At 35.3% G+C, this 21,404-nt stretch overlaps 3 protein-coding genes across 4 annotated transcripts; 1 reads left to right on the forward strand and 2 right to left on the reverse strand.

The window, feature by feature from the left end:
• The first annotated feature begins 616 nt into the window (after positions 1-616).
• On the forward strand, positions 617-4,694 carry PIP5K2 (phosphatidylinositol-4-phosphate 5-kinase 2). Of its 2 annotated transcripts, NM_106423.2 has the most exons (9): positions 806-842; positions 863-2,002; positions 2,085-2,249; positions 2,364-2,529; positions 2,686-2,796; positions 2,878-3,071; positions 3,166-3,296; positions 3,380-3,473; positions 3,829-4,488. In NM_106423.2, the coding sequence occupies exons 2-9, from the start codon at positions 900-902 to the stop codon at positions 4,127-4,129; spliced, it is 2,265 nt and encodes a 754-aa protein (NP_177897.1). In that variant the 5' UTR covers positions 806-842; positions 863-899; the 3' UTR covers positions 4,130-4,488. The 2 variants fall into 2 exon arrangements, with proteins under 2 accessions (NP_001319397.1, NP_177897.1); NM_001334792.1 differs by having other exon boundaries at positions 617-2,002; positions 3,829-4,694.
• Positions 4,695-10,257: 5,563 nt separating this feature from the next.
• AT1G77750 (Ribosomal protein S13/S18 family) lies at positions 10,258-11,995 on the reverse strand. The gene is made up of 3 exons (NM_106424.4): positions 11,690-11,995; positions 10,878-11,102; positions 10,258-10,784 (listed from the first exon to the last, which is right to left on the reverse strand). Exons 1-3 carry the CDS (start codon positions 11,756-11,758, stop codon positions 10,614-10,616), a joined length of 465 nt encoding a protein of 154 aa, NP_177898.1. The 5' UTR covers positions 11,759-11,995; the 3' UTR covers positions 10,258-10,613.
• A 3,993-nt stretch (positions 11,996-15,988) lies between these two features.
• Positions 15,989-19,752, reverse strand: NIA1 (nitrate reductase 1). The gene is made up of 4 exons (NM_106425.3): positions 18,582-19,752; positions 18,363-18,503; positions 18,038-18,270; positions 15,989-17,598 (listed from the first exon to the last, which is right to left on the reverse strand). Exons 1-4 carry the CDS (start codon positions 19,633-19,635, stop codon positions 16,273-16,275), a joined length of 2,754 nt encoding a protein of 917 aa, NP_177899.1. The 5' UTR covers positions 19,636-19,752; the 3' UTR covers positions 15,989-16,272.
• Between the last annotated feature and the right edge of the window lie 1,652 nt (positions 19,753-21,404).

The following is a 21,404-nucleotide window of genomic DNA, read 5'->3' on the forward strand; positions in this document are numbered from 1 at the left end:
AACGCAATATACATGTTTGATTATTTATATGTGGCTAATCGTGTTACTTCTTTTTTTTTGTTCTAAATTCAAATATGAAGATTTTTAGTGGAAAGAAGATATTGGCCCTTGACAAGTTGTTTATGATCTATTAAAGTTTTGTTTTTCCTTTTAATTGAATTTCCTCTATGTTTATCACAAAATAAAGAAAATGAGGAGTAAAAACAAATTCAGCAGAAAATAGTGAAACAAATGATTCATTTCCATATATAACCACAAGGAAAAAGAAAATTTCCCTATTCTAATAGTTTTGTTCCTCCTAATTACTCTGATTACATATATTTAAACTAAAACTGAAAAGTACACATATAGTAATCCGGTCAGGTGATTACTGTCTTTTTTTCAAGATTTTGGAAGTTTTACCCATTTTAAAGAAAATTTTGAATGCTGTTCTATTATAGTATTAACATCTGTTTAGTGAAGTCAAAACATTGGTCATAACAATGTGATTAAAGTTAACATCTGTTTAGTATTAACATTTTTAGGGCTGGTGGGCTTTTTGTGTCCACTTCCCGATGGTTACTGCAACTTTAATTGAATTTTACTATTTTACCCTACCCAATATTAAAGCTTTTTATTTATTTCTCTGCTTCTCTCTTTTGCTCTGTCTCTTTATCCTTTTTCTTTTGATGCTTCATTCTCTCTTTTCTTTTTTTTCCTCTGTAGCGTTTCTAGGAATCTCTCTCCAACGTTTAGGTTTCTTCTCAGATTTAGAAAGTTTCTTCTCTATCTGAAGAATTTTCATTTCGATTTCGCTTCTTCCTTCACCCTAATCCGTAATCGAATGCCATTTCGAAGATTGTGTTGAAGAGTAGAGAGGAAGAAGAAGACTAAGAAGCTAGGGTTTCTCTGATGAGTAGATGATGCGTGAACCGCTTGTTAGCGAAGAAGAAGAAGAAGAAGCTACTGAAGTTTTACTAGTGGAGAAGACGAAGTTGTGTAAGAGACGAGGAGACGAAGAAAAAACGGAAGAGAGAAGAGACGATTTGTTGTTACTAGCTTTAACGCCGATGGTACGATCGAAATCTCAAGGAACTACTCGGCGCGTCACTCCCACGCCACCTCCTGTTGACGTGGAGAAACCGTTACCAAACGGAGATCTCTACATGGGAACGTTTTCCGGCGGGTTTCCCAACGGATCCGGTAAGTATTTGTGGAAGGATGGGTGTATGTACGAAGGCGAGTGGAAACGTGGTAAAGCGAGTGGTAAAGGCAAGTTTTCGTGGCCGAGTGGTGCGACTTATGAAGGAGAGTTCAAATCTGGGAGAATGGAAGGATCTGGGACTTTTGTTGGTGTTGATGGTGATACTTATCGTGGCTCTTGGGTTGCTGATCGGAAACAAGGTCATGGTCAGAAGAGATATGCCAACGGAGATTACTATGAAGGTACATGGCGGCGGAATCTTCAGGATGGGAGAGGGAGATATGTTTGGATGAATGGGAATCAGTATACAGGAGAGTGGAGAAATGGTGTGATATGTGGTAAAGGTGTGCTTGCTTGGCCTAATGGGAATAGATATGAAGGTCAATGGGAAAATGGTGTTCCTAAAGGAAGTGGTGTGTTTACTTGGGCTGATGGAAGTTCGTGGATTGGTTCTTGGAATGAGAGTAGTAATCTCATGAGGAATTTCTTTGATGGGATTGAGAAGAATGAGTTGATTGTTGCGACTAGGAAGAGATCTTCGGTTGATAGTGGCGCTGGAAGTTTGACTGGGGAGAAGATTTTCCCTAGGATATGTATTTGGGAGTCTGATGGAGAAGCTGGGGATATTACTTGTGATATTGTTGATAATGTGGAAGCTTCTGTGATATACAGAGATAGGATTTCTATTGATAAAGATGGGTTTCGTCAGTTTAGGAAGAATCCTTGTTGTTTCAGCGGTGAGGCTAAGAAACCTGGAGAGACGATATCTAAAGGGCATAAGAAATATGATTTGATGCTCAACCTGCAGCATGGAATTAGGTAACTTCTTAGAAGCTTGAGGATCCCAATGTTTGGAGAGTTTCTGGATCTGTGTTTTTCTAACCAAGTTGTGAATTTTTAGGTACTCTGTCGGCAAACACGCTTCCGTTGTTCGAGATCTCAAACAGAGTGATTTTGACCCAAGTGAAAAGTTCTGGACAAGGTTCCCACCGGAGGGTTCTAAGACCACACCACCGCATCTATCTGTGGATTTCCGCTGGAAGGACTATTGCCCTTTGGTGTTTAGGTATTCAATCTTTTCATTTATATGCTGTTTATTTGATTCTGCATAGTTTGGTGATGTCTGCACACTATCTGGGTTTGGGATTAATATGTCTCCTTTGGTTTATTCTTTTGTTAGACGGCTTAGGGAGCTATTCACGGTGGATCCTGCCGATTACATGCTAGCTATCTGTGGAAACGATGCCCTTAGGGAATTGTCTTCGCCTGGAAAGAGTGGAAGCTTTTTTTACTTAACTCAAGATGACAGATTTATGATCAAGACGGTGAAGAAATCTGAAGTCAAGGTTAGTCGTTGGCTTTTGTCTTGACTTCTTCTGTCCTATTTGATTTCCTTTGTATTATTGTTTCTTAGCTTTCACTTTACATTCTTAATCATTTTGTCCACTAAGTGTGGTTACCTAAATAATTTTGACCTGAAGTTTTTTGTTTTCTTTATCCAGGTGCTTCTACGAATGCTTCCAAGTTACTACAAACACGTCTGCCAGTATGAAAATACACTTGTGACTAGGTTCTATGGTGTGCATTGTATCAAACCTGTTGGTGGCCAGAAGGTTTGTGTTGTTCATCTACATTTCATAAGACTCTTTGTTTCCAATGGACAATTTTTCTCATATTGTTTGCCATCTTACCAGACTCGGTTTATCGTTATGGGGAACTTGTTCTGCTCCGAATATAGAATCCAGAGAAGGTTTGACCTTAAAGGGTCTTCCCATGGACGGTATACCTCCAAACCTGAAGGGGAAATTGATGAGACCACTACTCTTAAGGACCTTGATCTCAATTTTGCTTTCCGTCTTCAGAGAAATTGGTACCAAGAGCTTATGACGTAAGCTGCCAAATTCCATCTAGTCTTATTCTTTATTTAATTTGGCTGTTTGAGTGCAAACACTTTGCTCAGCTGACTGGATTTCATTTACCAGGCAAATTAAACGCGACTGTGAGTTCTTGGAAGCTGAAAGAATAATGGATTATAGTCTTTTGGTTGGCGTTCACTTCCGTGATGACAACACAGGAGACAAAATGGGGTTATCTCCATTTGTATTGAGATCTGGTCAGTTAAACTTCTCGTTCTTCCTCAAGTATTATTCTGTGTAACTCGCCCATTTGGATGATATTCATTCATGTATTGTGCAGGTAAGATAGAGTCATACCAAAGCGAAAAATTTATGCGTGGTTGTCGGTTCTTGGAGGCGGAACTTCAAGACATGGACCGCATTTTAGCTGGCAGGTACGTGAATATTTATTCTCACCAATCATTACCTCAGGTTTAATCTCTAGCACAAGAAGTTGACCTAACAACTCATAGTCATTGGTAATTGCTGTGACAGAGAGTGGTTCAATCGTGTAGGTGTGATTTCATATGAGAACTACCTTACATCTCTAAGCATTATTGTATTAAAAAGTTGCTTGGCAATCTTGTGGGGGCTCTCAATTGAATAGAAAAACACAATGATATTGTGGGGGCAAGACAGATCATGTGGTCCTTTTTTGTTGTTAATTAAACTAGTTATTAGAGATCAATCAACTCTTTATCCATAGTTAAAACTCTCAACGTTTTGCTGAAAATTTGATTGCTTTTGCAGGAAACCATTGATTCGATTAGGCGCAAACATGCCTGCAAGAGCAGAACGAATGGCGAGAAGAAGCGACTATGATCAGTATTCCTCAGGAGGGACCAACTACCAATCTCATGGAGAGGTCTACGAAGTGGTTCTATATTTTGGAATCATTGACATTTTACAAGATTACGACATAAGCAAGAAGATCGAGCATGCTTACAAGTCTCTACAAGCTGACCCGGCTTCAATCTCTGCCGTTGATCCCAAACTATACTCAAGAAGGTTTAGAGATTTCATCAGCAGAATCTTCATCGAAGACGGCTAAAATGAAGGTCTACTTATATTAGCCCCATCATTGAAAGGTCAAACCTAAGCTCCTCGCTTTATACCTCAGATAAAAAAGAGGCTTGAAGACCCTGCGGCATTAGGGGCAAAAGGGTAATTGAAGAAGGGCGGAAATTGATTTGGGATTTTTTCAATTATAATATTTGAGAATGAACTGATCAAACAAATTTTGGGTGGGGGATTACTTATTTTTGTTTTGGAGGGTGAGAGGAAGATATATGTCATATGTGAATATAGATTTGTGAAGGAGAAGAAAAGTACATAGGCTTAGAGAAAAAAAAAATGGGTTTGGCAGATTTGGAAATGCATTGGGAATAAGATAAGTGTACAAGATTAATGAATAGGATGGGTGTTTTATTTTATTCCCATTTGCTATATAATTTCCCAATGTCTTTTTATTTGTTTAGAGTTCATTTTGTGATGGATGAAGTATTTTTTAAAATTGAGACAAAAGAAAAAGCTAAAGATTTTATCAAAAGAGGTCCCATATTCCCATGGGATCCCTCTTCTTCTTCACCATCCTTTTCACGTCTAAAGATACTTTGCCAAATTTTATTCAAACTCTATTTTTAGTCACATGTTTGTGTTTAACATATTTGGTATGTAGTAGTATAAAATTTCTCAAATTGTATATGGAAAATAATCAGGTATTTCTGATGATAGTTGTTCATATGTGGAAAATAAATCGACCACTGATATGCCTATACATAAATATATAGGAAGAAAAAAGAATAGTAGTATGTTAGATATATTAAGGATTTGACATGATGTTACTATGATTTATTTACAAAAAAAAAAAGTACATAAACATATACTATGGTCAAAAAAGTAGAGAGAGAGAGGTTGGAATTGAGGTTGTGTTTCCCATGAAAAGGAGAGAAAGCAAAGAGAGAAGACCACATGTATTCTTTTATAAACATCTCACATTACCCTTACTTTTTCATATTTAATTAATCTTAATTTTATATAATTTTAGAGTATGGGTTTTGTTGATGAGCAAGTAAAATATTGATGTGTATGTTGACTTATTTATATCTTCTAATCAGTAAGTCTTTACCACAACATGTATCTTTCAACAAGGACTAAGTTGGGTCGTCTGGTCTTTTTGTAGTTTGATCTTTCTTTCTTTTTGTCGATTGAATTTATAACACGCATTTATATAACATTCAAAGCTATTTTCTCCTTGAAGGCTTGTCTTTATAGACAAGTACACGTTAATACTATTAGTCTATTACTAATACTCCTTACCAATTACTACATGCTTAGTTTTCTATGAACAATGTCTGCCAAAAACTCCTAGTCCGAATAGGTAATTTGTTTGTCACATTGGGGACATCATCCAAAATTTAAACTCAATTCTTTGTATGTATACGGATTTAAAATAGTATAACCCACTAAAAGTAACTCGATAACAGTACAGATAAAAACACAATCTACTTCGGTGGGAGTTGAGATTGTAGTAAAAGAGGATGAAATCCGACAACCAATGGAGGGAGTGTAAACAAAGTCAAATTTCCAATATATAAAAAAAAAAAAACCATTATGTGCCCATTTCTTCAGATCCTAGAGTCCAAATTCCCAAGAGGAACATTCTATTTTAAAATATCATCTGAAAAACCGAGTAATTATGAATTGTTACATTTCTTGACTAATGATTAATCTAGTATATGAAGCACTGAATGTTTCTTGTGGAATTTGTTTTTACTCCATCTGCTTTGTTATTTTTCACATAAATAGACGAGGCTTTTTGAGTTTTTTCTGCTACATTATTATCTAATGAAGCCCCTTCCCACAGGCAGGTGACAAGTCACAAAATTCATAAATCTCTCTTTCAAAGCAAAGTATCATTTATTTTATTATTCCAAAAAGCTAGTAAACCCAAGTGTTCATTATAAAGTACAAATCTTCAAATTCCCGATTAACAAAGCCAAAAAAATATTACTGATCTTCACTACAGTTTTCTCGAAACAGAGAGACAAAAAAAGAAAAACATATCATAAGTGAATACCTCACTTACTGTCTGCATGAATGAATTAATTATAAATGTAAATAAAATGAGAGAAGAAATGGGTTATCTAAACGAGAAAATAGGAAAAAGGCAGAGCTTTGAACAGTAGCTAGGTCTGCCAAACACTTGCATGCCTAAAAAGTCCTTTAATTAAATGTCACAAATATCAACTAAATTTTCTTACTCGTACTCGTAGGTTATTATCAAATATTGTTTTCTTTTTCCAGAATTTGTTTTCCTCATGTTACAATTTTTAAAAATAATAATACATCTGATTTACTGATTTGGGAAATAAGCTTGCGAAGATACGGTAAGATCTGATTTTATGAGTGGTCTGTCGATCTGTCTTGTTTTCTTTTGTCATATTATCTCTTCCTAAAAATATTATATTTTTTATATTTCTTACATCTTTATTTTTGTGAACAATTTTTCTTAATTTTTTTGTTGTTTTTTGTATCTAAAAACTGAATTTAGAAATATGATTCCCATTGGCTAAAAAAAATAAATATGACACACATTAGCTGGTTACTGTTTCAACGGATAACTGTAACTAGATTCTGAAATATCCCGTTCTTTGCTTTATTTTTCTTAAAATCTGCTCCTTGAAATTTGACGATAAACGGTATGTGGACCACTAAGATGTATGTTAGAAACAATTAGTTCTCATTCTAGTTAACCTAATAAGATGTGTAACCTCTTTTTTTTTTTTCGTCATAAGATGTGTAACCTAAGACAACAAAAATGAATGCATCTATTGGAAAATTAGTCTTTTCATACGTGTAATGCACATGAAAAAAAAAATCATTCACGGATTCTGTAATAATTACATTCATGTGTGTGTGTGTTAAGTACATATACACGTCGATATGCGCCAGACATGTAATCAGGTAGAAAAACGTTTTGTGTCTTCCAACTAAATATTTTATCACGGTAATACAAACAAAACCCGAATCCAGATAAATCTTCTTCACCACGCTTTTGCTACTTTTGTTATCCCGTTCCCAACTATTTATATTTTAAAAGGAGTATTAGTTTAATTAGTTGATCTTAGTCTAATTCATTTATTTCATTGGCTTATGAACAGAGTAGTCGAAGTTCAAGTACCAGCCAAGTTGTTAACGAAGGTAGACCAATGAATTTAACTATAAAGCACACTCAATGAAAATAAGCTAATTGTTTAAAGCTTATGGTAATTGTTTATAACAATTAATTTTGACATTAATCATATAAAATTTTGTATACAGATAAAATAAAGGTCTCTTTACACGTACTCGACAACATATTTGAATTATGAAATTTGGAATGAGGAATGAGGAACGAGGAAACTTTTGGAGTCTATTATCGGAAAACGGATCAACGTGAAAGTCAAGCCTACTTACTGACCTATTAACATACATAAAAAACACCAATTCTTAATTTATTAGCCACCTTTCTTGTTGAATAATTTGAGCTATAAATTATAGGCTTTATTCTCACTTATTAGTATCTCCAAAAGGCAATATATAACATTTTTTTTCTCTTTCAAATATCTTAAACTATAACAAAAATTAATCCTAACTAAATATTTATTGCTATATAAATTCTACAACGGCAAAGCATGAGATCTCAAATTTGACACATTTGAGGCAAAAATAAAATATAGACAACAAATATGGGAATTTAAGTGGTCTCAATTTTGGGACTAAGTTGGTCTGAAATTGAAAAGCCATAAAGTGTGGCCATTGGTATTTTTAAATAGGCACATTACTTCACATTCCAACATAAGGTTCCACTACAAGGGGACACCTTCTCTTAATCATCCCTTTCTTATCATTCTTGTATACTTCTGGTATTTTTTATCAAAAAAAAACCCAGCTAAGTTTCATTTACCATACATTAGACAAACAAATATGATTAATACTAGTAAGGATTAGATTACATATTTAAGACATTGTTACTCGAAATTTATACTAGTAAGGATTAGATTCTTATTTTAATATTAGTATATTTTCAATTTTCACATAATTAGAGAAAAAAAACCCATTAATGAAATCAGCAGCTAGACAGAAAATTAGACACATCAACCTAACGCTAATGATGGTGTCTTCTCCTACTGAAGAAAACATCGTGATACATGTTGGCGCGTATCGTTCTTTGTCTCCAACCACCAAAAATAGAAACTTAATGTTGTTTTGTGTGTGTGTTTTCTTTTCTAATTAGGATAGCTGCATTTAACTAAATGGACGGACCGGACCATGTTCAGACCGATCTTGTTATTAAGTGGAACAAAATATTGGATTGTAAATAGGCCGGTTTAGTCATTTGTATTTAGTCGGTTTAGTTGGTTAGTGTTTATACCATAGCTGTATATAAACAAAGCAATGTGTACATTGTAAGAGAAGAAATGAATAAGATCTTCTCTCTCTTTAACAAACTTTCCCTTTCATCATTTCTTCTTCGTGATACAAAACGAACTTTGGAAAACCGCTAAATGGACCAACAAAAAAAACGAAACTTAATGTTGTTTTATCTGTATTCTCTCTATTTAGGATTCCAGCAAACCTGTCAATATGGACGGACCAAACTTATTACTAAGTAAAACAAATCAATATCTTCATAAGACCATATGCAAATTGACCACCAAAAGCAACAAGATCAACACAAAACTTGCCGGACTAGACAACTGTTTGGATGTAACGATGTAATGAAAATCGACATCAACATATATACGTACTCCATGTAACTCTTATCAACTTTGCAAGTTCCACGTATAATACCAAATTTGATCGTGACCGTTTTCATGTGCTTTGCTTTTGGAAAATTTGTTTTGTAACTTTTAAGTATATATCTTGCACCAATATTTAAATTATTCTACAAAATTTGTTACGAGTGTTTGTCGCTTACAACTTCTAATATCAAAATATAATATATAAGATTCGATCTCTAACATCGATCAATATGACGATTGACGAATTTTCATGCCTATAACGACAGCCATTTTGGTTATTAATTTATTATATAAAATATGTATGCAAAAATAATACACACGGTTGATTTATTTTTTGAAGGAAGATAATCTTGAGTGGATATATAAGGATGATATTTATTTGAAGAGATTGAACATATTTGGGTTTGAGGCAACTTCTTAATTGGCGGTGGTTTGGTGGGGTATCTTCCATGTTACCCCAAAATGCTTTGATATTTCACGCTTCTTTTATTTTATTTGTCTACACAAAAGCTCGTCATCATGGGACTCTATATACTTTTCATATTTACAATAGACAGAATAAAGAAAAATATGAGACTTCTTTTTATTTTGTTTCTGTTTCTCTCTTTTTGTTCCATTCTGTGGTAGTTATCCAAGTTTGGCTTTTTCTGTTTCTTAACCACTTTATACCTTATATTTTTCGTATATATACGTTCAAAACGATATCTAAAGCACTTGCCACATATTTCATCTATATTTGTCGACTATAGTTCATGGATTTTTCTAGGAAAGAAAGATAGTATCTTGTTTTTTCTTTTTCCTTTTTCTATGAAAGGTCTCGTAAGGGCATATATCTTGTCAAGTAGTGGAAAGTGGAGTGTATTATCACGAGTGCAATTACGATTTAGACAAAAAAAAAAATAGAAAAAAAAAAGATGAATCACATGGTTGTGGGTCACTCAAAATAGGCCCATATAATTTTCAAGGCCCACATAAGTTATTGTTCAAAAAGCTAGAAAATGAAAGATTACGTGGAGGATCATTTAGACAAACAAATGAGTGGAGAGGAAATGCGATCATTGGTAAATAAATGTGATCGGGTCTAGTAGGGCTTCCGATTAGTCTATTTCCCAAATTTATCTCTCTGATATATCAATTTCAAGTCACTTGGTCTCATTTCTTGTGATTCCAATTCGATTTCGTTATTTTGTTCCCCATGATTCGTGTCCCAACCCGTATCATATCTTTGCTGTATATTTTATCAGAGCAAAAAAAAAAAAAAAAAAATAATGAAGTTGGGTATCTATTTTGTTGATGTAACTTATGTAATATGTTGACGTTATAGCATTGTTGAATCCAACACGAATTGTTAATGGGCTACAAAATAATTACATGGGCTTCTTACGATGGGCCACTAATATAAGGTCAAATGTGAATTACACAATAAGCTGAAGACAAATTTGGAATTAGTCTTGTTGACAAAACCAAAAAAAGAAATTGAAACTGGGCTCAATTTCAATCCATGTTTTTAGGATAACAAATCACACAAAGAGAGACTATAGAAGCTAGAGAGAGTATTGCAGAACAGTTTTGAAGCATTCTTCTTCCTCTGCAATGGCAATGGCAATGGCAATGACAAAAAAAGACTGGACAAATCATGTTTTACTTATTTGATCAGTTTCATCCCAAAAATAACACAAAGCCATGTCTGTAAACAATAAGACATGGATTACAACTTATGAATCCCAGAGAATAGATAGAAAGACAGGTTTACTTGCGAGGGGCTTTCTTCTTTCCTGCAATCGCAACGGCTTTGCCCTTTTTGGTGCGAGCGTTAGTACTGGTTCTTTGTCCTCTGCAAGGCAATCCATGTCTATGTCTACTACCTCTGTAGCAATCTACTTCGACCAGTCTCTGTATTTCCGATCCAACACGCCTCCTCTTTAAAATCGAACAACAAAAACGGTTTGAGAGATGGAATAGATTTAAGACCATGATAAGAAAGTCAAATGTGATTGGATAAAAGGATTATACCAGTTCATCACCATGCTGGTGCTGGCCAACTTCTTCACGGAGATCAATGAGTTCTTTTCCAGTTAAGTCTCTGGCAAGTTTGTTAGTGATTCCAAGGTGACAGAGAACCTGGTGAGATTTACGGCGGCCGATTCCATAAACTTCTTGAAGACCGGTTTTGAGTGGCTTATTGTTTGGAACCTCTGCGTTTCCCACACGAATTCCTTGGACTCGTAACCCATGAAACTGTAGACAAAGAAAATACATAAATTGATGTATAATCTAAAGAGAGAAATCAAATAAGGTAATGGGTTTGATCAAACTTTGCTTCACAGAGACAGAGTTAGTCAAAAAGCTAAGCAAGTCAACAATTCTAACTAAAAGCAAATTGCAAAACATTGTTTTAACCTGAGACAAGAACTAGCCAACATTTGAGATGCTTCCTTAAGAATTATCATTCCTAGAACTTTATTTGCATAGAACTAACAAAGAATGCTCCACAAAAGTAAACGCTTTAGGAGAATCGTTTGACTATAATATCATGGCAATCTCATAATGTAGACATTGAACTATACATTAGACCTTTCGATTTCAAAGATTTGTTCTTTCTTCTACATAGCACTGTTGAAAATGGGTAAGAAGCCAAAATCACAGAGCAATAAGACGACTTTGAAACAACCCCGGAAATACTACATACCGAAAGAGAGATTTTTAGGTGACGATAGATTTGAATTTGATGAAATCTAATACCAAGAGAGATGAATCGATTCGATCTATTGAAACCCTAATCGTAAAACCCAAATGTGGCGCTGAAGTGTTAGACAGATACTAACCGTAACATTACGAAGCAGAGACTGGCTGATGTCGAACAAGGTCGTCGCAGATCTTCGTAAACCCAACATCGTCGAAGCTCAGTTTCAGAGATTTGACGGTGAAGATGAATGTGAGTGAAGGGTTTAAGATTCAGTTTCCAACCGCCCGCCACGTTTTCAATCCAAACGCAAACGCACTTCTTTCTCCTCTTGACGTGTTGGGCTTTGAAAAGAAAAATTATTATTGGGCTTTTTAATAGAGGCCTTGTGTCAAGTAAGGGCTTAAGATTATACACCGACTTCTTAAGAGAGAGGCCTCGAATATAGAGAATATTATCCCAATTCTTGGGATAGAACGAAAATAATATAATCTGTGAGAAAAACATATAAAGTAATTCAAGACTTCAAGTTACTCAAACTTGAGCTATCTAACTATATATATCAAACTACAGGTTTATTATTTTTATTTATATATTTTTTCACTTCAATTCAAACTTTTTAAAAAAAATCAATTTACTCTCTATTTTTCAAAATTTCCAAATTTTTGTTTATGTTAACTATTTTATATCCATTACCACATTATTTGGTTAAGGGTAGAATTTGGCATTTTGCGAATATTATATGCATGCAACAATCATCTGTCAATTTATTTTAAAAAGTGTAGTCATTTTCACGAAAGAAACTTGAAAAAGTTGGCAAAAGGGTACGACAATGACTCAGACGTGTTAAGCACGGGACATCTTTTTGTATCTGTGGTCTATATTAATTACATTCCCTTTTCCATACTATTTTTATGAAGACATTTTCAAATTCACATCAAATAGAAAATAGCTCCTAATTAAGTTTTTACTTAACACGGTGAAATTATAACAACAAATTTTTTATTGAAAGGTACTTCTCAAAAATTTGTGATCGGAACCAACTCTTAGGTTAGACCGACGTATTAGATATTACGTCTCACATTAAGACAAAATGACAACTTGGAAAAATTTAGTGGTTAATTAACCCTATTAGTTGTTAAGAGGGTCGTTCCAAACTTCATTTACAGCGATGTCAACAAGTGAAATGTTGTTTATATATTAGTGGCAACTGGCAATACAGTGACATATAAGTTCTTTCAAAGTATAGTAATTAAGAAGAGAGTGCATGAACAGTGCTGCTTATTTCCCTGGTAAAATATCTAACTAATTGCCCACAATAATTGTTTTAATTTTAAAGTCAAAGCTATATTGATATGTTTAGTATAATTCTATAGTAGATTTCCGTACATTTCTAAACTAATTTTGCTTGGGTTTGTTTTCCAACAAGTAGGATTTAGAAATTCCGACAATTATAATTGATTCTTCCACTTGGAAAAAAAAAATAAACTCCAACGACTGTGGCAAATGGGAATGGAGATTTAAATAATATATTTCCCAATGTAGTTGGAGCCATTCCCTATGCTTTTGGAAGCCCACAAATCTTTGAATAATCCAAAATTTATCCTTTGCCTGTTGGCTGAGAGCTACTTAATCAAAATACATTATCGTATTAAACAAATTAATCTGATTAATTAGCAATTAGTGGAGTAATGGTTGAATATAAGACGTCTTAATGACCCCGGTCATCCTTGCGTCTGACTCTTAATAGCCATAAGAGACGTCTTTGGTGAACTTAATCATCATGTTTGATTCCTAATTATTAAAGTAATGAGGGATCAAATGTAGGTCGTTAATGATTTCACAAAACGACAAAACTAAAACTCAAAATCATCGAGCTTAACCGGTGGTTCCATAAAATGTTATTTATATCAAAAATGTTCTTCTTTGAAAAATTAAAAAATTCGTCAGTGAGTTAAACAGAATATTTACAATGAACAAATAACGCCATTGAATAAATAAAATTTGAAACGATGCATGTTTGTTGAATTTGTTTGTAAAATGTTGTTTTGTGGCCAAATTTAAATTATATTTGGACCATTTTGGTGCAACTTCGACTCACGTAACGTATTATGGATTGTCTAAGGTGCAACAAAACATTAGCAAGGGGGTGGTCTCAAAAGACGCAGAGCCTACCAAAAACAAGACGTATATGTTAGAAATTATATGGATACACTCGTATACGAAGTTAGAAATCTTCATGACCCATCTAAAAAAGATTATAATCTTGGAAGCTCGAATCAAACAACTTATTTGTGGATGACAGAACGCTAGATTTCGACAGGACAACAAATGACGACTTTAGTGCCCTACTAAATTTTACAAAAACGATCTTTTTTGTTGTTGCAAAGAGGAATATGATGACGATAGCTACATAGAACTGTGGTTACGAAAAAGACTATGAATTACACAAAAATTTCCTTAAACTATTTGGATTTTTCTTCATAGGAGGATGAGGAGAAAGGACTACGCAACAAAAAAGAGTAACTACAAAAGGACAACATCTACATCAATATTTTCTGCTATATAAACTCTAATATATATAAACATCTTCAATATATAAATATCTTCAAAATTTAATCCATACAACAATCCACGTAATCCAAAGAGTTCAAATAACATTTCAAGTTTTAAACTAAATGTCTATCATGTTTTTTTATCTAGGTGCAACTGGCATATTTAATACGAGAGTGCCAACATTCAATATTTAACATAGCTCAATGAGTAAGATAAGAGTTAGTTGCAGGAAGAGGAACTCTTCAAATTTTGGGCGTCATTTTCACATATGTCCATATAGCTAACTAGGGACTGAGGTCAGTAGAAACATAGGTAGGACATATATATTTTAGAACTAATTTAAGTTAGATTATATATCACGAATAAAGACAAAGCACAAGAGGGGATCTTTAGTTATATAATAATAGGCAGAACAATTGGATATGGTTTTGACCCTTGTAAGCACGAAACAACGTTCTTTAGGAAAAGAAAAAGAAAAAATCAGTCAGCGTCTCGCCGTCTCCGCAGTGGTCGGGACGTCCCTTGTTACGAGTCGCGGCCATACGTTTTCTTCTGCCTACCTTCTTATCTTTTTTTATCCACTTTATTAAATTGTTCTTTTAGGAAGTTTCCTTTTCTATTAATATATTTTTGATGGTTTTAAAGGTAACTACGTGCCCTATGCATGTCCCTGTGGCTTCGACGAATTTTCTTTACGATTTATGATTAGAGAAATTTAGGCACATTCGAAATTTAAGCGAGACATCGAAGTGTTTAAAATATAGAGTATGTTATTAAGAATAAAATAAAACCAAAGAGACACGTCCATTTTCTCCTAGAAATTGTTGAGGCAATTCGAGACCGTGGTATTGTATATACCAGTATACCACTTTTTTTTTTTTTTTTCACAATATACCACTTCTTATGGATATTGTTATTCGACTTTGAGATACTGATGTATAGAGTGGGAAGTTAATGACAAACAAATGGGTGCATATCAATATCAGTATATATCGTGAAGAAAAGGGAAATCATAAGATTAGGCTTTAAATTAGCATTTGACACACAAGTTGTTTAACTCCTGTGCTTTGGTAGAACTTGTACTTTTTTTTTGATAAAAATGTAAATATCAATTCAAGAAATGAAAGATTCAGGAATTACAAAGTAAATCCTAAAAACATGGTTCCATGCCAAAAAAAGGTAGAACTTGTACTTTCGCCGGTTGTTTATATATCCCACTTATTCTTTTCAGATTGCTTACAATATATCACAATTCGACTGCAGATATTTATTATAGAGTATATGTTTTTAGAGATTCGATCTTGATACAAAGCGATGAATCAGAGTATTCAATTTCATTATATAGTTGCAATATCACCGAATCCGTTCTTATTATTTATTCACTGTGGATCTTGAATTCTCTTTATAATTAATAATTAAATATGGAATCATGGATACCTTCATTTTTAACTTTCGTTACTCACTATGAAAGTCTTGTGTGACAAAAAAAAAGATCCAATGTTTTTTACATATCACCATTCTCCATAATATTATTACTTGTAAAATGCGTATGAACCACGAATCTTGTGGGGCCGAAACGAAAATCCATTTTAGATCTTTTTCCATTTTTTGTATCGAACGCATACTGTAGCATCATTCGTCTCCCTTTGACATAATGATATGCGTATCTTTGCATTAAACGTTTATTTTCATGCATGTTTGTCTTTTTTTGTTGTCACTGACGATTGAAAGCAACACGACCACAAGTGGTAACTAACTTAAAACTATTAGTCTTATACGACAAAACGTTTACCAGGCGTGATTAAATGAATAACACTTGATGTGAACTATAACTAACTTATTAGACGACCAGTAATAGATGACACGACACATTATGGAAGCATAATAACTCAAATAGAAGATGTTGTGACATGAGTCCTGACATGCAATAACAAAAAAAAAACGATAATATCAAGACACAAGAAGTTTGAGTTACAATAAGTTCATCATTTATCATCATCATCATCAACAACATAGATCATAATTAAACACAATTTTATACAATATACAATTTGGAGCTCTGATAAACAACAACTATAACAAAAGTGCCCAAATAACCATGTATATACACACATAAGCGATACTTGTTATCAACTTTCGAATTTCCAATAGCACAGAACTTGAGCAAATCTAGAAGATTAAGAGATCCTCCTTCACGTTGTAACCCATCTTCTCTAGATTTGGCTGCAACGCAAACTGAATCATAGGCGGTGGTCCGCATGCGAGTGCTAGCGATTCGCCTTCCAAACCTTCAGGGATATGTTCCCTAAGCACAGCTTCAGTTATAAACCCGGTACTGTAACTCCAACCTTCCTTTGCGATTTCAACGACGTACCAAATCTTTAGCCTCTCCTTATGCTTACTAGCCCATCCTTCTAGCTCTTCCCTCACAAGAATGTCATCCTCGGTTCTGTTTGCGTAAACCACATACATCTCGGTTTCGTCCTCTGGATCACTCAATATAGATTGAATGATCTGGTAGATAGGAGTGATGCCTGTTCCTCCGGCGAGCATTGCTAGTTTCTTGGCAAACTTAGGTTTGCCGCTGACCAGGAAGTTGCCTTTGCCTTTGTACTCGATGTGCCCTAGTGGACCTTTGATATCTATCATTGACCCGATTGGTAACGAGTCTAAGTGTTGAGACATGAGTCCACCATTGGGAAACCTTGGATGAACGTCTTTGAAGTAAACTTTGACGACGAGGTCGATATGACCAACCGCGTCGATGGCGCTGGTGGGAGTATAAGCTCTGAGACAGAGTTTGTCGTTTATGTTGGCGCAAACGAAAACGTGCTTCCCCACGGGTAAACCAAGCTGTTGATCTTCTGATGGTAATGCGAATCGGAACTTACGAACGTCGTGCGAGATCGAAGTCTTCTCAATGAGCCTAACCGGGATTTTCTCACGTGGGTTGACCAAAGCAATGTTCTTTTGAGGAGTTAGCTCTTTGATTGGAGCTAACAAAGGACCAAAGTTTGAGGCACCATGAACTGAGACGTTAGGGGAAGAGTCGTAGCCAGTGGTGATGAGTTCACCGATACGGTAATCTTCCAAAAGCTTCTTGGCTTTGTCAGAGTGAATGGCTTCAAACTCTTCGGTGCAATCTGTACCTGCGTTTATCAGGATAGAATCTGTGCCTCCTGGATGATCTTTCAAGAAACGTGTACAGTCATAGATGTGACCGTGGACGATGATCCATGCAGAGTCAGCAGTGTTGTGTTTTCTAACTTCAGAGATTGAATACATCTTCGAGGCAGTGTTCATGAAAGGAGATGAGACAGATTTCTTCAAGGTATTGTTGGATTCTGAGGAAATCTCAAGCTGACGCTCCTTTGCCATCCACCCACCCGACTGGTTTCCGGGTCTGGTCGGGTGTTCGAAAACTATCCCTATCTCTCCTCTATGAGGCTTGCACACGTTGGTCCTAATCCTGAACCAGCAATTGTTCATCATCCCCTGTTTAACACAAGTCAACGTCGTTATTGCTTTAGTCAACATCGTTAAAAAAATAACAATTAGCTGGAGACCCTAGACTTAGACTTATGTAAATTTTATATAATTTCGATTTTAATCTACATAATTGCCCCGCATGAAGGGAGATTATAATACTTAAACGCACTACTAAAATGAACTGTACAACAGAGACACTTAAAGAATTGGTCTTTAGTTCCATGTTGATTAGTGCTCTATTAAAAGATTCCGTAAGATTAGTATTGGTAGGTATCACGTTCAAAAGAAAATATCATCAGTAGTTCCAACTTTGTAGGACGAATACAAATATCAAAATCGAATAGTTTACTCAAAAACAAGATTAAACTATTTAAATCATATAGTAAAGAATAAAGTAAACTAATTAATTCTATAATTTAAAAATATCAAGAGAGAGGATTATTACCATGAGGTTCCAGATGAGTTTATCAGGCTGAGTATTGAAAGACTCGTCCCAGGCTCGAACCGCGACGTCTTTAGCACTGAGCAGATCAAGAACCTCAACGTCAAGTGACCAGAAACACCAGCACCAGAATTTACCGTACTTGTTCGGTTTCTCCTGGTGGTCAAGCTCACAAACACTCCACGTGTCTCCTCCGTCTAGAGTCACCTCAACCCTCGTTACCTTCTTACCTCCTCCTGTTTATTTCATCAATACACCGATCAGGATTTTAATTACATAGTAAAGAATCCTTTTAACTTTTAACTAAAGCAAAGTTAAAATAAATTACCAGAATAAGCGTAGCCTTTTAATGTGTACGGCTTCTGAGTAGTGAATGCATTAATCGGTAAAATCTCTGCGTGACCAGGTGTTGTAATCACCGAGTTTATATTAAGCTCGTTGATTATGTATTCAGGCTTATACCACCAAGCTGTAACAAAAACAAGTAAATAATATTAGCATCGGTAACTAAAATGTAAAAGAAGACAAGGGTAAGTTAATAGTTTACCTTCGGAATTTGCCAGCTCAGCATCAACGAGAGAAGGAAGGACTCGATTGTCTTTATAGTGATAGTAACTGTCAGATTCTTGAGGCGTGACGATGATTCTCTTTAACCATTTAACCATCCGACCACCGATGAAACCCGGTACAATGACCCGAACCGGAAACCCATGATCCGGCGTTAAAAGCTCGCCGTTTTGCATATAAGCTAAGATAATATCTCTAGCCGGATCCATCGCCATCTCCTTCTTAATACTTGTTCCGTATTTAGATCCGCCGCCGCCGGGAAGATCCTCCGCTCCTTCGAAGCAAACGTTTAACGCGCCTCCTCTCCGGCTATAGATCCCGCATCGACGGAGGATTTCGCTTAACGGAATACCTTTCCATAGAGAAGTAGATACTCCGGCGGATCCCCAATTGAATCCGATCGTTTGTTTCACCATGTTCTGTTCCTTGCGGCGATTACCGGCGCAGACGAGTGTCACCGGGAATTCGCGGCTGGGGAACTCGGAGATTAGCTCTTCCATGGTGAATTTAGCCGGACGTTTAACGAGTCCGGTAATTTCGATTGACCAGTCTGACCAATTCGCTTTGGGAACTGCACCGTGGTTGCGGACGTAATGGAGTGGAACTGGAGTGATGAATCCATGGTGCATAAGACGAGGAAGAGGTGCTTCGGCGTTGAATGGATGTTTTCCGGTGAGACGGAGCATGGATGAGTTACGTTGAATCCAACTATCAGCCGTTGATTCATCTCTCGGATCTAAAATCGACGGTTCTAAATCGCTGTTTGATTTTTTAACCAGCTCTTTGTAGTAAGGGACGTTACGGTTATGGCTCTCGTCTTCGTCGTCGCTTGAGGAGTCGTCGTAACTGTCTACGACGGTGGTGATGACTTCGGTTTCTTTGACGATTTTAGTTTCGGTGAGGATGACGTCGAGAGTTTGGTTTTGGTGACGGTGGCGGTCGAATGAGCGAGGAGAAGGAACGAGAGGAGGTTTGAAGGCGTGAGCGACGCCGTTCATGGTGGGATAATGGCGGTTATCGACGGAGGTCGCCATGGTTTAGTGATTGAACCGGTGATAAGAGAGAGATAAGCTATTTTTTTGGTTTTGGTTTGGTTTGTGAAATTTTTTGGTTTCTGAATGAGTAAATGAGAGGTTGTATTTATAGGGGGCGTTACAGAGATGAGTAAATAAAATAATTAATAAATTAAGAGAGAGGAGAAATTGACAAATGTGAGTTTGTGTGGTCGCTGAGTAGAGGGACCCACCTACCTAGATCCTAAGGTTTGGCCTTTAAGGCGGGAGATTTTTATTTCATAGGATATATATATTTGCTTTTAAATACTAATGCGATATGAAGTTAAAAATAAAATGCGGGTCTAAGGATTCGATCCGTGGGCAATATCGTGGGAGGGTACTATGATTATGATACCTCTCTCACTCAACACTTAACTTTAATACAAAGAAAGAAAAAAATTGTGACAAACATATGCATAGTTTTCTATGGAAAAAAATTATATCGTCAATAGCCAATTCATTTCTTTACGTTAAGTGTTGAAATGTTTACTGGTCTTGATCATAATTTAGCTAGTTATTGATAATATAGTTTTGTTAAAAGTTTCACATTTATGGTGTCGGAATTGTTTGTGGCCATTTAACAAGAACATATTATTTATTTTAGCGTAAACCACAGTGGAAAAACCAATTATAGACTGCAAAATATATGTAGAATATGAAAAAGCATGTTCATGCATGTTTATTTCTTTAGAGTTAATGTACTCCGACACTGAAATTGGAAAAGTCAGAGAAACCCTATTGGAGTCTATACGAAACTTCCAGGAAGTACTTTATGTAATAAACAAAAATATTGCACTTAAAAAAGAAGAAACACATGCCTTCCCTTGAAGCTATAAAATTTAATAAATTGAATACGAACAACAATCGAGTAACCACGGGCAAGATACACCTTTCTCTTGAGGAAAAAAAGCTGAGATAAACCTTCCCTTGGATCCACAAACATGGACTCTTGTATAAGCAATGCTGAGTTCTTTTTTCTCTTCCTCACTCACTACTAGTTCTTGCTAGGGAATGTTCTAGCTAGCTAACGTAACGTACTTACGACATAGATATAAAAAATACCCATCAAAAAAAAAAAAAATAGATTTGTCTATGCAAAATACTGGGTATTCTCTTTTACAATTGTAAAGTGCGGATGCAGCGGAGAGTAAATTTTGGAGAAACTTGAATTTTCAATCGAAGCACTAGAATGTTTTTTTTATCAATGTGTCACGGCGACAAAATAGTTTATTTATTTGGAATATGCATAAGTTAATGTGTGCCCCCCAAAAAAAAATGCATTAGTTAATGTAAAACAAGAACAATATTACCTAGTTTTATTCCACAAATATATGATATGGCAACGAACTTTTCGATAATATTGAATGATGATTAAAGACAAAAGTAACACGTAAACTTGCTCATAGTTTTGGGAAATTGTATGTTAATGAATGCAAAATATCATAGATGTATGACTCAAGATTAAAAGTACATCACGTGTACATACATATTACATAAAAGGGTATTAATCAGCATATTCACAGATAGATTTTGTCTATATTGACTTCAATTTCTTAAAATCAACGTCAAATTAGACGTCAGTGTAATAATAAGAAAATGGAGAGTGAGAATCCTGTGGGCTAAAACATATATGTATGATATGATATTGAGCATATTGTTGACTAGTTTAATATAGAGAAATTGTATTAATTAATTAAGTCGAGAAAGTAAATATCTCGAAGATTTTTATGGATTACATGACGATTAAG

This window comes from Arabidopsis thaliana, assembly GCF_000001735.4.
Source record: "Arabidopsis thaliana chromosome 1 sequence".
Taxonomy (NCBI): domain Eukaryota; kingdom Viridiplantae; phylum Streptophyta; class Magnoliopsida; order Brassicales; family Brassicaceae; genus Arabidopsis; species Arabidopsis thaliana.

Coding starts and splice junctions, on each gene's coding strand:
- AT1G77750 (NM_106424.4), bottom strand. CDS start 11,758: ATGTTGGGTTTACGAAGATCTGCGACGACCTTGTTCGACATCAGCCAG. Junction 11,103..11,689: donor CTCTGCTTCGTAATGTTACG/GTTAGTATCTGT, acceptor CTTTGTCTACAG/TTTCATGGGTTACGAGTCCA. Junction 10,785..10,877: donor ACCAGCATGGTGATGAACTG/GTATAATCCTTT, acceptor TCGATTTTAAAG/AGGAGGCGTGTTGGATCGGA.
- NIA1 (NM_106425.3), bottom strand. CDS start 19,635: ATGGCGACCTCCGTCGATAACCGCCATTATCCCACCATGAACGGCGTC. Junction 18,271..18,362: donor AAAAGGCTACGCTTATTCTG/GTAATTTATTTT, acceptor TGAAATAAACAG/GAGGAGGTAAGAAGGTAACG. Junction 17,599..18,037: donor AACTCATCTGGAACCTCATG/GTAATAATCCTC, acceptor TGTGTTAAACAG/GGGATGATGAACAATTGCTG.
- PIP5K2 (NM_001334792.1), top strand. CDS start 900: ATGATGCGTGAACCGCTTGTTAGCGAAGAAGAAGAAGAAGAAGCTACT. Junction 2,797..2,877: donor AACCTGTTGGTGGCCAGAAG/GTTTGTGTTGTT, acceptor CCATCTTACCAG/ACTCGGTTTATCGTTATGGG. Junction 3,297..3,379: donor TCCATTTGTATTGAGATCTG/GTCAGTTAAACT, acceptor TGTATTGTGCAG/GTAAGATAGAGTCATACCAA.